The 16732-nt window shown below is 30.3% G+C and overlaps 1 protein-coding gene across 1 annotated transcript; it reads left to right on the forward strand.

Moving 5' to 3' along the window:
* Window positions 1-313: 313 nt before the first annotated feature.
* LOC107451580 (ankyrin repeat family A protein 2) lies at window positions 314-1543 on the forward strand. Its single transcript, XM_016067731.3, has one exon. The coding sequence runs from the start codon at window positions 715-717 to the stop codon at window positions 1405-1407; it is 693 nt and encodes a 230-aa protein (XP_015923217.1). The 5' UTR covers window positions 314-714; the 3' UTR covers window positions 1408-1543.
* Window positions 1544-16732: the final 15189 nt, after the last annotated feature.

Consider the following 16732-nt stretch of genomic DNA (forward strand, 5'->3'; position numbering starts at 1 on the left):
ACTTTTAACTAAAACATCAAAATTCCAGANATGCAAACAAGTTTAAAACGAATACTACATATTAAATTCTTGAAGAAAGATCAAAGATTAAAATATGTAGATATTTATTTTAGACTATGTATGTAACTGTCAAAATGAAAGAAGAATACATTCTCTTTCTGAAAGAACACTGTAAACTCTGGGATAGAGGTCACGACCCCTAAGCGAAGGGAGAACGATTAAAGGATAAACAAAAGCCATTGGTCACTTTCTTATAACTATCGATACAAAACGTCACTTCCTAGGGGGAGGGTCCGAACCTTTGTTCGAGGGCTGGGATTCCCTTCACCGCTCTCTTCGGGAGTTGCGAGGTTTGGATTTTGTTTTACTATCGGACGGTGGTATAGAATAGACTCCGGGGAATAGTGACGTCACCGTCCGTGTTCAAAAGCTGCGAGGTTTGGGGTCCAGGAGAACGATTATTGAGATTCTATCCAATAATGTGTGACGTCACAGTAACAAGATCTAAACGGATTTCTAGAAAGTTAGGTTAAGCAAAAATATTTGGCTTGAACAGTTAACAAAGAAGATGCTGGCAGCCTCACTTTGTTTTGATAGTTGTGAGCATTTCGTTCGATACTTTTCTTAAATTTTGCTGTGTAATAATAACTATATTTACATATTATATTTGGCAATGAAATTTTTAAATTATTCGTGATATAAAAATAACTAACAATGCCCGGTAGTCTGTTCATTAAAGAAGAAGAAGCTTCAAATTCACCAACAAGCACTTCGTATACATCTGCTGTATCATTATCAAGTCTGAATCGTGATGGATCCCGTAGTGCTTTTTCTCCCTATAAACCTACTACTGTTTTGACAAATCTTCAACGAGGTAATGTACAAACACAAACTTTGTCTGTTTTGCCTGAAAGGGGTATTCACCAATTAGCTGCACAAGGAGAGTTGTTTATTCAAAATACAGACGATAAATTTGATGTGGATCAAGCAGATCAAAATGGATTTACTCCTTTAATGTGGGCAGCCGGCTATGGTCAGCTAGACACAGTGCGTAAGCTTATAGCCATGGGTGCTTCAATTTTATCTGTGGGCTCACATGGTGAAAACTCCCTTATACTTGCGAGTTCTTCAGGACATGCTTTAATTGTGAAAGAACTTATTAATCATGGTTCTGAGCTAGATTATAAGGACAATGATGGGAATACTGCACTCATGTACGCTTGTTATAATAACCACGGAGGATGTGTTCAAGAGTTGTTGAATGCGGGAGCAGATTTAACCTTGATAAATGAATCTTTAGAATCTGCTTTTGACATTGCTATTAAACGAAGAAGTAAACATGCTCAAGCAATTATTGAAAAACACATGTTGAATTTACTTCATTCAGATTCTGATAATCATGTGTAATGAATTTAACTTATTATTTATGCGAATAGTTCTGTAAGTTTATTAAACTAAAGATTTAGATTGTAAGTCTTCAGAATATGTTTTTAACATAACTGTAAAAGAAGTAATAAAATCTGCTCTAATTATTTATAGACAATGCATTGTTTAATTCAGGGGAGCACAGATAATTTTAGGTAGAAGTAAAATAATTTACAAAATAAAGTGTTTAGGTCAACATTTATGCTGTACTTATAAAAATGTAGGTAATATTTATATTCTGTCTCAAAGTAATAGGAAGGAGTTAAAATGCTTTATTGATGTTTTGCTCAAGTGCATAAAGTCTAATGAATTAATGCAAATAAGTTTAAACAAATATATTTATTACATTACAAATAAATTAATTATTCATTTATAGGTATTCTCAAGGTATCAGAATTTAGAGGGAATTTGCAGCACTATCTTCATAAATCTGAATTAGTCTGTGATTCCTATGCAGTCAGAGAGAGATTATTATTTCAAAAATTTAGATTTATCCAACAGATATGTAGCAAAATTTACAATTTTAAAGTGGTTAAAAATTTGTGAAATTTTAGGTTGTTTAAATGTAAGTTCAATTGTATGCAATCAGTGGTTGGAAAAACTACATTATTTTTGTAGTTAATTACAACTACTTTATTACAAATATAGTTGACTACAGCTACTTTTTTTTTTAAATGTAGCGACTACAAACTACTTAGGAGATGTAGTCACTATTTTAACTACTTTAGAAGATGAGCTTGGCTTGAGAACTTAATTTACACACATGTTCAAAATAGTTCAGAATAAAAAATTGGCTTTTTCAAACTTGATCAATCATCAAGAAATATTCTTGTATATTTATTCTTGTTTTGTTTTAGATATTTTTTCTTGTTTACATGAGTCAGTTTGTCAAACTATTTTTTATGAATTTGTTCTTTTAACCTTTATTAGTTCTTTAGATTTTTTTTTCTTCTCTTGCCTTTCTGGACAGTAAATATTGCAACGCTGAATCCGAGCATTTTTTCTTTCTTTACTAAACAAATGTAAAAAGTAGTTGTCAGGAACAAACTACTGTGTTTTTTATATCATACTACGCTACTTTCCTTAAAAAGTAGTGCACTACCTACACTACAAACTATGAAAAAAAAATAGTGACTACAGTAGTTTTGTTACTTGTACCACGCTATTTCCGACCACTTTATACACTGATATCAAAATTGAAATAAAAACAGTGTTCAATAAAGTAACAAAAATAAATTCTTTTTTTTTATGTACTTTGTGTTGTTCTCTCAATTCAGCTTTCTAAATTTTGTACGAAACAAACTTAAAAATGCTTTGGAAAAAAGTCTCTGCAATTTCTTTCATTTTTTTAAAATTTTTTTTTTTACCTTTTTAAAATAAAAGAAAGTTTAGATGAAAAATAATTTGCAGATACTGTAACAATCAGCAGCACCTTGTGCTGGGATTTTTCTGCCACTGAAGGGAAAAAGTATTATTTATAGTTATCCTAGAAGTTAATTTTTCCTATTATTCAGAAAAAGAAATTTGCTATGAATACATTATCAGATTAATGTAATGGTTGTTGTTTGTGTTTTGAAATTTTATTTTCTCCTTTTTTAGATTTTTTGCATAAATTCATAAGTAATTCTGAAACCATAACATAAAAATCACTATTGTAATAAAATGGTTACATTCTGATTTCTTTTAAATAGGCTGTAAACTAGATCAGTAATTTACTATTACAGAACATTATTGAAAAAAAAAAATTTCTGCTAAATTTTTCTTTGTTTAATTTACTAGTTAATATTTAGGATAGCTCGAGGCCAAGTTAAATGGCTTTGTGGGTAATTTTTGAAATTGGCTTTGCACCTTTGTTTAATTACTATAGGATTTATTGTAATTTTGAGCTGCATTACTAAGAAGAATGATTATTGCTCATGAACAATATAATCATGAGGAGTATGTTAAAATATACCCTCCATGATCCTTGTGATGACACTGACTTTTTGATGTGTGAATCTTTAAAACCTGTCTTGACATTGCTAAGGAAAGATAACCGCTCTACTCTCTTTTGGGCATATGGTAAGGATACGGCAGTCCTCTCAAGAGGACTGCAGCCCGGACACGAGGCACGCAAGCTCAGCCAACCAACCAGATTGGTTAGGCATCACCCGTGGCTTGTATTAAATTCTAAAAGTTACAAAATCAAGATGCAGGCTGTAACTTAAAACAGAGCAAAATTTGTTAAAAAGAACAATTGCTCCGGAGCCGCTCTTATTATAGTGCAAGTGCCAATGAGGCGGCTCCTTATAGTGAGCCTAATAAGGAGCAATACATAATTCTTGATTCTGATCACAACATCAATTGATAGCAAAGTATCCCAAATATCATTCAAATTATATGAAAAAATGAGAAATAAAATACATAAAAGTAAGGTTAAGACAACAAGAAAAAGGTCAGTAAAATTAAGAAAACAGATTAAAATCGAACAAACAGGAACAATATTAAAATAGTCTATAAAAGTTTAAAAAATAGAGTAAACATCAAGTAGGATAAAACCTCAGCGTTAAATTACCACTAAATTAATAACTGCATTGACATTGCTATTAAAAGAAGCATGAAAATAAAACTATTTTTGCATGATATAATGAATTTGCTTTATTTAGGTCTTCAAAGTTGCATCTAAATTAATATGCATAAGTTTTATGTCACTTATCCTTTAAATGAGGCTGTAATAAAGCACCATACTCTTTCATTTCAATTTTTGGGCAGTCCCTTAATCAGGGGCCCCACCAGGGTGGAAGGTGGGCGCATGATGTGCCCACTGAGAGCTTGGGGGGAATTTTTACACTAAATAAAACGAATAGTTTAAGGGGGAATTTAGAATTTTCCCAAGAATGCGCCCAAGAGCTTGGGGGGGGGGGATGGGGCCACTGCCCTCAATTATTGAGCAGTCTCTTTCGAATAATTTTAAAAATCATCAATTCCAGTCAGCAATACAATAATCATAATATTGAATTTTTAAATGATAAATTGAAGGATAATACATCAAAATCACTCTTGTACAAAGTGTTAATTGGCATATTCACTGTATTTTCATGTGGAGATTATTAATACCCTCTTTTAAAATGTGATTAAGGAAATCCTGAACTTGATTACCAGTTTTAATTAAATACCTATTGGTATGAGGGAACATTAACTAGTTGATATTGGTTTTTATTTATTATTTTTTTAATGTTACAATATTATAAATAATTTCCTGCATTAATTTAAACTGATATAAGTTGTCCGGATTGATAAAGTTATATCAGTAATGATTAAAACTTTCTGTTCTAAACAAAGTTATTCTGATATTAAAAAAGTATATTTTATTATTCTTTTGTATGAAATTTGCTTTTGTTCCACTTAATTAGAGCAAATTATATTTTTTTTTAGTTTGCTGTTTACTATTTTTTAAAAGCTGCCTGGTATATGTATACTGTTCCAAAAAATATTCTGATTTTTTTTATAAAAATGTTGTCCTGATTTTTTTGTTTGGTCGACTTCCCAGCCTTATATCTAAAAGTTTGTTGTGTTTAATTTTTATTCATGCCTGCGAAAGCAGCTGATGGTTTAAGTTGAAAGTACTAGTGTGTTTATTGCTGTGTATGAGTGGTACTAACGTCTGAGCTCTGTTTCCCACCATGAGTAAAAAAAAATTTTAAAAATCCTTTATTTTTTATAGTCTTGTATGATACATGAAATAATTATGAGTTATTAAAAAAAGTGCTTCGATTAATCTTGCATTTTTGTTCATCTTTCAAAAAAAAATATTTTCTTCTCAGGTTAAGTTCAATTTTAAAAGATTTTTGATTGAATTAATCCATATTTACGTTACATGGAGAAGAAAACTGCGAAAACCTATAATATTCAATTTAGCCAGACAGCAAGGGGACTAACCCATGATCCGTCAACCACTGTGGTCGGTGCTAGCCTGGGGCAGAATTCATATCATTCTGCCATTGATGGGATTTGAACCGAACCTAGGTTCAAGTCACCTCATGAGACACGAGTGCTCTATCCCTTGAGCCACCATGGTTTTAAGGAAATATTGTGAAATATTGAAATTTTGTAACGATATATAATCGATATTAAAATTTTGGAATTACCCATCATTATTATCAAACTATTCGGGTAAGCATTAAGACGGCTCACAGTCAAAGTGTTACTAAGCAGTTGCCTGACAAGATTATTTTTTTTTCAAATAATAAAAAAAACTCTTAGTTTGCTCGACACTAATGATTATTGCACAGTGCATTGGCTATCTAACCTGCGAGACAAATCTAGTTTTGACTGGACATTCCATATGTGTGTTGTTTGATAAAGTAATTTTTTCTAGAAAATAAGATACACTTACTGTTTTATAATAATTCTATGACTATAAAATGAAATTAATTCATTTAAGTAATTCTTTTCAGGTTTAGTTTGATTTTTAAAATTCATGGAAGAGCAGGCTCTGGAGTTATTAATATTGGGGCATATAGGATTTTGAACTTTCGTTGTTTTTAACCTAACTTGCCAATAAATGTCGCGAGTAGGTGTGCATTTAACTTTTTACATCTTCTAGAATAGTTATTTAGTGTTTTTGGTTTGTCTTCACTTGTGGTTGTTATATAAAATGAATGCATTGAAACTTCAGTATAATTTTTTCCCCTTCAGAGACAATGTTACCATTTGGGTTAATTTATGTAATAAAACTATTTATTGAATGCTGGGTTGTCATCAGATCTCCGTCTGATAATCCATCTCAATTTAGAAATTTGATCAGCATAATAAATGACACTGCAGTATTTACTAAATATTGTTATGAAATTTCTTTACACTCATGCTTATCTGTTACATGTAAGAAATCCCTTTCCTTTTTATTTAAATTGCAGCTGCAGCTACATTTTATGTAGGTGATATTTCTGATTTTTCATTAAATAATGGACATTATTTGATGGAAGTCTGTCCTAATGGGTAATCCAGCACTGGTCTCATTGACATGTGAGCAGGGCCTGATTACCGAAAAGGCACAGGAAGCAAGTGCTTCTCCTGTAAAATTCTAGGGGGGCCCCCAAATGACTGAAATTAAGGACCCAATTTCTTATTTTTTGCAACAAAAAAATAATAATAAAAGAAATAAGAAGAAAAAAATGACCCCAGCAAAAACTCTCGGAAAAAAAAATGGATGCTTGTTGAAAAGTTAAAAATGATAAAAACATTGGATATTGGACATACTTTTCCAAATGTGGAGACAGCTTTGAGAATAATGCTCTCAATTCCAATAACTAACTGCACTAGTGAACGTTCATTTTCTGCATTGAAAAGAATAAAAAATCGGTTGAGATCAACTCTTTCAAATAATAAATTAAGTGGTTTAGCGCTTTTAGCAATAGAGAGTGATATTACAAATAGGCTACAATTAGCAGATATTATTGAAGATTTTGCGAATTTGAAAGCGAGAAAAAAACCTATGTAATGGTAACCTATGAGCTTTCTTCTTATTTTTTTAAAATCTTTTTTCTCTATCATGTGTGCTCAATTTAATTTTACTCTGTTTTTTATTGTTGAACTAAGCACATAAGACTTTTAAATATCTATTAGTACAAAAAATATTTTTGTTTCATGTTTGAAAATTATTTGGTATGATTTTTCTGGTGCAGTAACAATAATTTATGCTGAATTAGAATTTTGTGTTGTTTTGCCGCTAGTAAACAAATTGGCGTAAAATAAGAGACTAATCTTGCAAAGAACCTTTCGTATAACAACAAGTAATTTTATAATTTAATTTAGTGAAATATTTAAATTTTGTTAACATGTTTTTGCTACTATAAAGCACGTAAAGAAGGGTCCAACATGATTGCATAGGATCTCTGTATTCCTTTCTAAGGTTCTAATAGTTTTCACATGGTTCTCGTCTCTTTAAAATGTATTGTTTATGGGCGAAAAATATCAAAAGTTTCTTTTGCTCAAGTTAGGGGGGCCCCAAAATCCTATTATGCTTCCCCTATTTTCAGAGGTTAATCGGGCCCTGCATGTGAGGGGTGCAATTTATAAAAGGCAAGCACTATATTGGCAGCCGGCTTCTACTTGACCGAGAAATATATCAAAATATATTATGCCAAGTTATTAAATTTGAGATATTGCAATCAGGAATAGATTCACAATTGGAATAAAATACATTTAAAAATGCTTTATTTAAGCATTAAACGAACTATTCTCAGCAAATTTACAAACTGCTTTTTTCCCACATATATTTATAGATATTTTTATTTCACGATTTTACTCACTAATTTAGCATAGGACATTATTTACGCCATTAATTAATGGATGATGTTTTCTACACTAGGGAAAGCTGCAAGCTCGGTACCGCCTAAATTTCCGGGTTACTGTTTCCGTTATATTTTGAAGCCATTTGGCATCATTGTGTTTTGAGATTCCCTGCAAACAATGTATTTGATTACTTATTACTTGTGTTTACAATGCTAAAAGTGTTATCACTAACGTAAGATGGTGCACAGCTTGCAACAAGAACAAACAGTAATAAACTTATGGATAGAGGCCATACCAAGACTGCCAAATAAACGAGTTATTCAAAATCTAGCAACCATGTCACCTTTTTTAACAATATATCTCTAAATAACTAAAGCAAATTTTCACTTCAAACTCACCAGAATTACACAATGACATCAATATATTATGAAATACGGCAGATTTGAGCTCAGAAATTATCTAATTTATTTCTTTTATTGAAAACAAAATTATCCGTTTGAAGATATCGCCTCGCAGTATAACATGTAGTAAGTAGCTGCAAACTTTCTAACCGGAACTAGAGCAAGCATACAGCTCGAGATTGTTATTGTTTACATTTCTATTGAAAACACCATCCATAGATACTTTCCTTCTGAATTTTTTTTTTTTTTTTTNTTCCCTGCAAACAATGTATTTGATTACTTATTACTTGTGTTTACAATGCTAAAAGTGTTATCACTAACGTAAGATGGTGCACAGCTTGCAACAAGAACAAACAGTAATAAACTTATGGATAGAGGCCATACCAAGACTGCCAAATAAACGAGTTATTCAAAATCTAGCAACCATGTCACCTTTTTTAACAATATATCTCTAAATAACTAAAGCAAATTTTCACTTCAAACTCACCAGAATTACACAATAACATCAATATATTATGAAATACGGCAGATTTGAGCTCAGAAATTATCTAATTTATTTCTTTTATTGAAAACAAAATTATCCGTTTTAAAATATCGCCTCGCTGAATAACATGTAGTAAGTAGCTGCAAACTTTCTAACCGGAACTGGAGCAGGCATACAGCTCGAGATTGTTATTGTTTACATTTCTACTGAAAACACCATCCAGAGATACTTTCCTTCTGAATTTTTTTTTTCGTTTTTTTTTTTCTTTTTTTCTTCTTGTTTTTGAATAAGAAGAGGTCTTTCCATACAGTGACTTACTGCTTATCATTTTAAAAAATTTTCAACATTTTTATTTAATGATAATTTTAGGACAAAATGCATAGATTCTATGAGAGTAAAATTATTAGCTTAAATATTTTTATATAAATATGAGTGTTTGTATAAATCTTTGTCTAATTCATAGAAGTCAGTTAGTTAACAGCCTTAACAAAGATTTGACAGCCTTAAGAAAGATTTTTTTTTAGCAATTTTGTTTACTTATCCTAGGATGTATAGCTATGCCTAAGAAAAATGTTGCTTTAAATATTTTTCTAAATATATACCTTTGTATGCATACTTTTTTATTTTGAATGTAAACTTTTCATTTAATTTATGATGCTTTTAAGGAAAGCATTAATTTCAAGTCGAATTATTTAGTCTATTTTTCATTTTTTTTTCCAGTTTGAAATGATTTTTAATTCTTTCCTCTTTGTTCATTGTAACTTTGTGAAATATTTGATTATAAGCATCCTAAAATTAATTTTCTATATTTATTGAAAATCAAATTTTTGCTACAAAGTTACAGAAAGCAAAGCAGAAAGAATAAGTTAAAAATCATTTCAAATGAAAAAAAAAATGGACAAAATAATTCAACTTTAATGTTTTTCTTTAAAAAGATCATAAATTAAATAGAAAAAGTATGCTGGATTTCTAAGTTTCTGACCGCTTCTGTTAGTGTTGGCATAATTTAAAACACTTGATTTTAGTCATGATTAAAATCGTAATTTAAATCAGCTGTAATTTTTAAAAAAATATTTAAAAAAAAAGTATTAACTTAAAAGAACATAGTTTTTATAACATTAATTATGAATTAATTTAGAAAAAAATTATTAATATAGGCTTTAAATATTTTCATGCAGTATAATTAATAAATACATTCTTTAAGGTGGAAATTTTTAAAAGTCTAATTTAATTGATAATGTATGCTTATTAAGGAAGTGATTTTTTTACTTCGAAATAGTAAAAGGCATATGCATTGAAATTACTATATCATCCCTTTCATAATATCATTAAAAATGCATTAATACAAATCAAAAGTGATTCTTTTTAAAAAATAAATCAATAATTTCAACAAAATAATGAAAATTATAAATTGAAAAAAATATTATAAAAAATATTTCTATACAATAAAATAAATAAATACATTCTTTTGAAAGCTACTTCTTTAAGTCTGATTTTATTGATAACGAGGATTTCTTTATTAAGAAAAAGTGGTATGCATGTAAATGATTACGTTTCATAATAGATTATACGTGAATAAGTGTGATATGAAACTTTTAAATACTAGTAGTATTTCATTTAATATATTTAAAATAATTTTTTAGCTAAAAACGTATTTCAATTACACCCATTTACTTTTTTGCTAATTAAAATGCAGTTCTTTTATATCTTACTGAATCTGTAGTTAGAGTGTATCAAAACTTCCTCAAACCAGAAAGATGTTTTTTTCAGTTATGTTTTCTTATCTAAACTAATTAATTTTCATTAGCTATCTAGTTGGAAAACTGTCTCCCGATTTTTAACAATTATTACCAAGTTGAACCTGAAAATATAATTGTGGTTTTTTTTTAACTCAGTGATTAGTTTGTAATAATATAATAATTTTATCCATTTTAGTAGGAAATATTAACTATTTTAGTTCTATTTCTTTTAAACAATAGTATTATTAAAATCTTTTATTAGATTCTTTGAATGGTAAATTTTAAAAAGCCCAATAAATTTTATTTAAAAAAATATCCGATTCAAATCAAATATATGCGAATTTGGAGTAAAAAAAAAATTTTGCCAAACATGGCTTCTGGTCAGACTTGTAGTCGTTAACTTTTTAGTGTGTTAACGGAAAAAATTCGAACATTTTATGTAGAAATCTTTTTTTAAAAAAATAATATGCAGAAGTTTGGTTAATATAGACTTGTTTAAAATCAAAGTTTTAAATACTAAAGTAAGGTTTTCTACAATTTAATTAGAATATGGTGCTGCACCCTAAACTTTTACTTTTTAACTAATTTAAGACGATAAGTTGGCAAAACTTTTTAACCAATAATCTTTAAAGAATTGCATTGGTCTAATTAAAATTTAGACCGATTTTCAGAACTTTAAAAGCTCCTTTTCACCTTAAAATGAACAAAAAAAAAATTTTTTTTTTCATTTTTTAAATATAGTTTGCATTTTAAAATAACAGAAATATCAAAATTAACAACATATAAAAACTCCTTTTAATTGAAAATTACCAAAAGATCGAGGAACACTTATTGACATATCCTCCCACCCCACAGCACACTAGCTTCTGGCGAAAGAAGTGGCGAGACGACGTTTCTATCAGAAATTTTTTTACTGCATAATTAAAGTAGGAGGGATTTTCATCATAAGGGTTACCTTGAGCGCAGTACATCAACCTTTCTCAAGGGGGATATGATGTTAGCAGCGCAGTCCACCATGTTTTAGAAAACGATTAGCGTGTGGCGAGTGCTGTTCCAGTCAGAACTGCACTTAAGTGCGTGATGCATCTGCATTCCACAGCAATGCTGAACTGAAGTGAAGAGAGCAGTTGATCGATTGATTAAGCGTGTATGTTTGTTGTAGCTTCTCATCCAAATGTTAACTCCTTGTTTTTAATTTAATTACTCTTTTAAATGTGATTTAATAAAATGTGATTGTCCATATAATCTCTCATTCTTTTCTCAATGCAACCTATTCCTCAAGCGCAATCCGCTATCACCGACCCTACCAGGCTATCCCAGCCCCTCCTTTAACGATAATCGCTTAAAAATAAAGACACTAATGTAAAAAATGTAAAAACTAGTAACTGTTTATTATTTAAATACCTTTCAAAAGCTATTGATTGCAGAATTGTATTGGCATAATATTGTAAGAAAAGCAATTAATAGAGAATCTGTAATACTGCTCACTTTATATCTCTGATTCTGATTGGGTGTCGGCCTTATATTTTACGTGTATTGAAAGATAGTGCCAAATAGAGTGAATATCAATCATCAGTTTATTTGAGAAATTTAAATCAAAAGGATTAAAATCATATTTAGAATTTTCCCTTCCCGTCTCCATCCCTACGACATTTGAGTTCGATCAGGAGAAGTTGGGCCTCTTGACCAAATTAGTAATTTTATTTAAATTTGAAAAGCGTGATAATAAATACTTATGCAGTTTTTTATAAATGAATGTCCTTTCCATAATTTGCTTCAGCGTATTGTTTTTAGAAAAATTATATTTTCTTTAAAGGAATGCCATTCATTTTTCATTGGCAATTTATTATAAATAATATTATAAAAGCATTCGAAAGATTAAATAAATTATTGATTAAATCTAAGTATAATCAGATATTTCAAATCCAGGTTTCATTACTGGTTAGAAAAAAATAGACTAACTCTCTGAACTACTTAAACCAGAGGTCGCCAAAGAGGTCTATATAGACCCCCAGGGGTCTATTTAACATAAGCGGGGGTCGATCTGAGCCAGGGGGTCGAATGGGGTTCGATCCGAACCGGAGGGGTCGATTAGTCGAAGGATTATCAATATTTTTCAGATATGTGACAATTAGAAATAAAAGAAGAAGACTTGGAAATATATACAGGTAGTCTTCAAAAATTGAGCGACGATTTTAAACTGCATTTTGTTGATTTGGAAAACATTGACATCCCTGATTGGATGTNCTCTCAGAACTACTTAAACTGTTTCACGGAATACCATTTGGGAACAGCTGTAGTCTGAGAAATACAAGACTCAGGCGAAATGCTCCGTTTTGCCCACTTACGGCGGCTATGTTTTAAGTTAAGTAAATCAATAAAATACGAAGTTTCCCGCCATTTTGATCTTAAACTGCCGTCATTTCCGTGGTCGTAGGGTTTCCCGCCATTTTGATTTAACTTAGGATCAGTTCAGAGTGCAACGATCTCTCTTAAAGTGTTGAAAAAAAGATAATTTAAAAAAAGAATGTTTAAAAATATTCCACATTTCGTAGGCCATCGCCGATTAAATCGAAGCATTTCATATCATTTAACATCTAATCAATTTGAAATTATTCCAAATATTGCTGATTTCGATAATTTAGAGAATTCTATGTTCGGCTTTAATCTGTTAGTTTCTTCATTCTTTTTTTATTACATTGCTTTAGATAGCAAATTATGAGAGCGTAAAAGAAAGAATTCCGCCATTCGAACATAGTTTTTATTTTTTTGGCAGCTTTTTATCAAAGTTAAATTGGTTTGTTCATTTACATCTGAACAAAATTTTCGTTTGTTACGCAATCTACAAATTTCGTTTTAAAAAAAGCATACTTGTATCTAGATCTAATTTGTAGAAACCATACTAAATAGCAAATGTCTCAAATTTGCTTCATTTTTGAAAAAATTTTAAAAATTATATATATGTTTTTAAAAATAATAATATTAGAAAACTAATTTATTTAAACCCAATAATGTTCAATAGAGTTGGTTGATATATTATAGTATCCATACTTTTTAAAAAAATCATGATATTGATATTTGAAAATTTTTTGTTTTCTTGTCTTGCACTACTGTCTGCACACTACTAGTAGTAAAAAATGTGTTTTACTTACGATATTAAAACTTTTCAATCCAATTTAACTATCCAAACATAAGTAAATGATTTACTTAAATAGCATTCTTAAAACGTTATCTTAACCTATTAACCGTTTTACAATTATTAAACAGTAAATAAGTTCTATTTACATATATTATAAATTCAGTGTAAAACTGCTTCCAGCCAACATATGGTATTAAAATATCATTCTAACTAAATAACATATAATAACAGTAATGTAATAATAATAACTAATTATGTAAAATATTATTAGGAATTAACTTTTCACCTTTAGATAATCTTTTTGGCGAAACGAAAAGAATTGAATAAGTTTTTATGGTTTCTAAAAATTTATTAATATTTTTTTTAAAAAAGAGAAAAAAGGAAATTGTACAGTCCGCCAAAAGAAAAGGATCATCCTGAATAACTTATGAAATAATGATCGGATCTTCACGTTCTAGGTCTCAATCTTAATGACTCGATGGAGTGACATCAAATATGCTAAATTTTAAGTGCAGACGTAATTTTAAGGCACAAAATCAGACACGAAAACGTATTTTCTCTGAATAAATATACCTTTTCTTCAACGGATTCGGATTTCAGACCCTCATAATATAGAGGGCAGCCGCAATCTGGGAAATACGGTTCTCATTGTTCGGTTAGGAGAACGATCCAAAATTTGGACCTTTTAATGTTAATTTTACATTTTGCGTATTTTGCAGAATACGCAAAAAGTATCTCGAAGACACAAAAGTATCTTTCAATACTCTTAAAAAGTTCTCGAGAATTTTTTTAGAAAATTGAAAATTTTTTGCATGCCATTATAAAATTTGTTTTTCCAAAGATAATTCCGTGCAAAAAAAATAAATTTTAGTATATATTTATTATTTTATATTATTATCTTAAGTAAAAGTGGAAAACATTTTGAATTCTAAGGTATGCCATTTTGTACGTTAATTTAAAGTATGTAATTTTACATAGAAAAATGCAAAATTTGGGCGAAATCGGATGAATAGTTTCTAAGAAATCGAATTTTAAAGAAGTCGAATTTTTAAAATTTGACATTGTAAAAAAGGTATGTTGATTCTTAATATAATTCTTAAAAAATATATTATGCGTTTTTGTGTCTGATTTCGTACTTCAAAATATCGTCTGCATTAATTATCAAGTATATTTGAGGTGACCCCCTTGAACCATTACGGTTTGTGTAATGGAACGTAAGGATCCGATCATCAAATCAAAAGCTATTCAGGATGGTCCTTTTTTTGCGCATTGTACATAACACAATTGCTATGGTAACCGAGCAAAACGATTGGGTTGAAATCTTATCACTGTAGCATCGGAAACTAAATCTGTGTTAATAGAGTAAAACATTTTCGGATCTTACAATTTAATAGTTTTCAATTAAGAGGCAATCATATATTTATGTAAGAAGCAAAAATAATAATTGTGGGTATTGATGAGAGAAGTGAGCAAGGGGGCAACGCCCTCCTACAGTATACTATATTAACTAGTATAAATCATAACTTCATGTTGTTAAAATGCAACAAAATATTTTTAAAAATGTTCTTGGAAGACGAAAGGCACTGCTAAATGGAGCTTAGTCTCGCGCTCTAAGTGATCCTAAGCATTTAAAGTGAACTCGGATTGAAATTCTTCGGGCGCGGACCTCCAAAAGTGAGCCCGAACTCATCTCTATTAGTTACAAGCCTGGAAAAAAATATATCTAGATTAAACAATAATGTTTATTAAATAAGAGAGAGAAAAAAAATCTCATCCATAAATGAAATGCGACTAATGACTCATGCGTAAATAAACATGAAATAAATGCTTTGTTAAATAGTATGAAAAAAAAAGACCACATACACTGAATTATTTTTTTCTATTCAATGATAATAATCATTCTGTGAGTAGAATCTTCAATATCGGGTCATTCATTCTTTAGTAATTGTGCTCTATGCCATCATCATTTCATCCTTATTATCGCCGTAATTATAGGCATATGTTTTGTGATGGTTTATTTTTAGGAGCGATTGCTGTCTTAAATCATTGCCTCCTTGTGTACCACGTGATTCGAGCGTGCATTGCTTATGCTTGGATTGTAAGCAACTAAATGTTGGCTCTGACTCAACCTTACGCTTAGACAGGATATGCGCTAATGAAGACGTCATGACAAATACATTTTCTTTCTCTAGCCTTACATTTGTTTTCTGGCGTTGCTCAATGTTTGTGTACTGTATTGGAAAATAAATAAATTTAATACAATAGGTTAGTTTCCGCTTCGAGAAAAAAGAAAGGCACAACACGGAATCAGTAGCGTCGGGGCAAACGGGGCTTTTATTCAGGGACCCGAATTTCTAAGACTTTACTGGGCCCTGCGCCATTTATATTAATATGAAATTTTAAATACATTAGGGCCCAACACAGAGACGCGGTGGCTCAGGGGATAGAGCGTTCGCTTCCCAATGTGGAGGACCCAGCTTCAAATCCCAGAAGCGGCTGGCTGATATGAATTCTGCTTCCGACGCTTAACAACCACGGTGCTGACGTAAAATATCCTCGTTGGTAGACTCGATCATAGGTTAGAATCCCTTTGCCATGGGAGAGGTTTTCCTCACTATGTAACGCAAATGCGGATTAGTTCCATCAAAAAATTCCTCCATTAAGACTAGTTTGTTCCAATGCTTAATCCAGGAGTTCCTTTATTTTCTGGATTGAATTCAAAATTGCTACGGAGTTGAACGTTGGTAGTCATAAACTCTAATTGGGTCAACGACGGTTATAAGGTAAAAAAAAGTTAATAATCTTAAAGCGGTATCTAAACCTGTTAGCCGTTTTACAGTTATCAAACAGTAAATAAGTTTTATATTTACTTTTATTATAAAATCAGTGTAAAGTCGTCGTAAATTCTGAATTGGGTCGGCTGTTCTATGAAGTGAAATAAAAAGGCATATTTATTCAGTTCACTTAGTTAGTTTTTACTCCTCTTGAGAGCCTTTTGAATTTCTCTTTTTATTTTTTACTCAAGCTGTAAACATCCTCAGTGAAGCCCCCTTTTTTCCTTAAAAAAATAGGATGAGATTTCATTCCCTCACCTTCTCTTGACAATTTAAAAAAGCCACATTTGTTTTTTTTTTTTTTTTTTTTCGTTTTTTCAAATAATCCTTGTAATCCTTGTTGGAAATTCTTCGTAATCCTTGTTGGAAATTCTTTGATAATTAAATTTGCTGTCTTCCCTCGGAAAAGAAAACATAAAAATTCTCCACACGAAATT

The sequence above is a fragment of the Parasteatoda tepidariorum genome, chromosome 10 (assembly GCF_043381705.1).
Source record: "Parasteatoda tepidariorum isolate YZ-2023 chromosome 10, CAS_Ptep_4.0, whole genome shotgun sequence".
Taxonomy (NCBI): domain Eukaryota; kingdom Metazoa; phylum Arthropoda; class Arachnida; order Araneae; family Theridiidae; genus Parasteatoda; species Parasteatoda tepidariorum.

What these genes read in the sequence shown, in the direction of transcription:
- LOC107451580 (XM_016067731.3), top strand. Translation starts at nt 715, where the DNA reads ATGCCCGGTAGTCTGTTCATTAAAGAAGAAGAAGCTTCAAATTCACCA.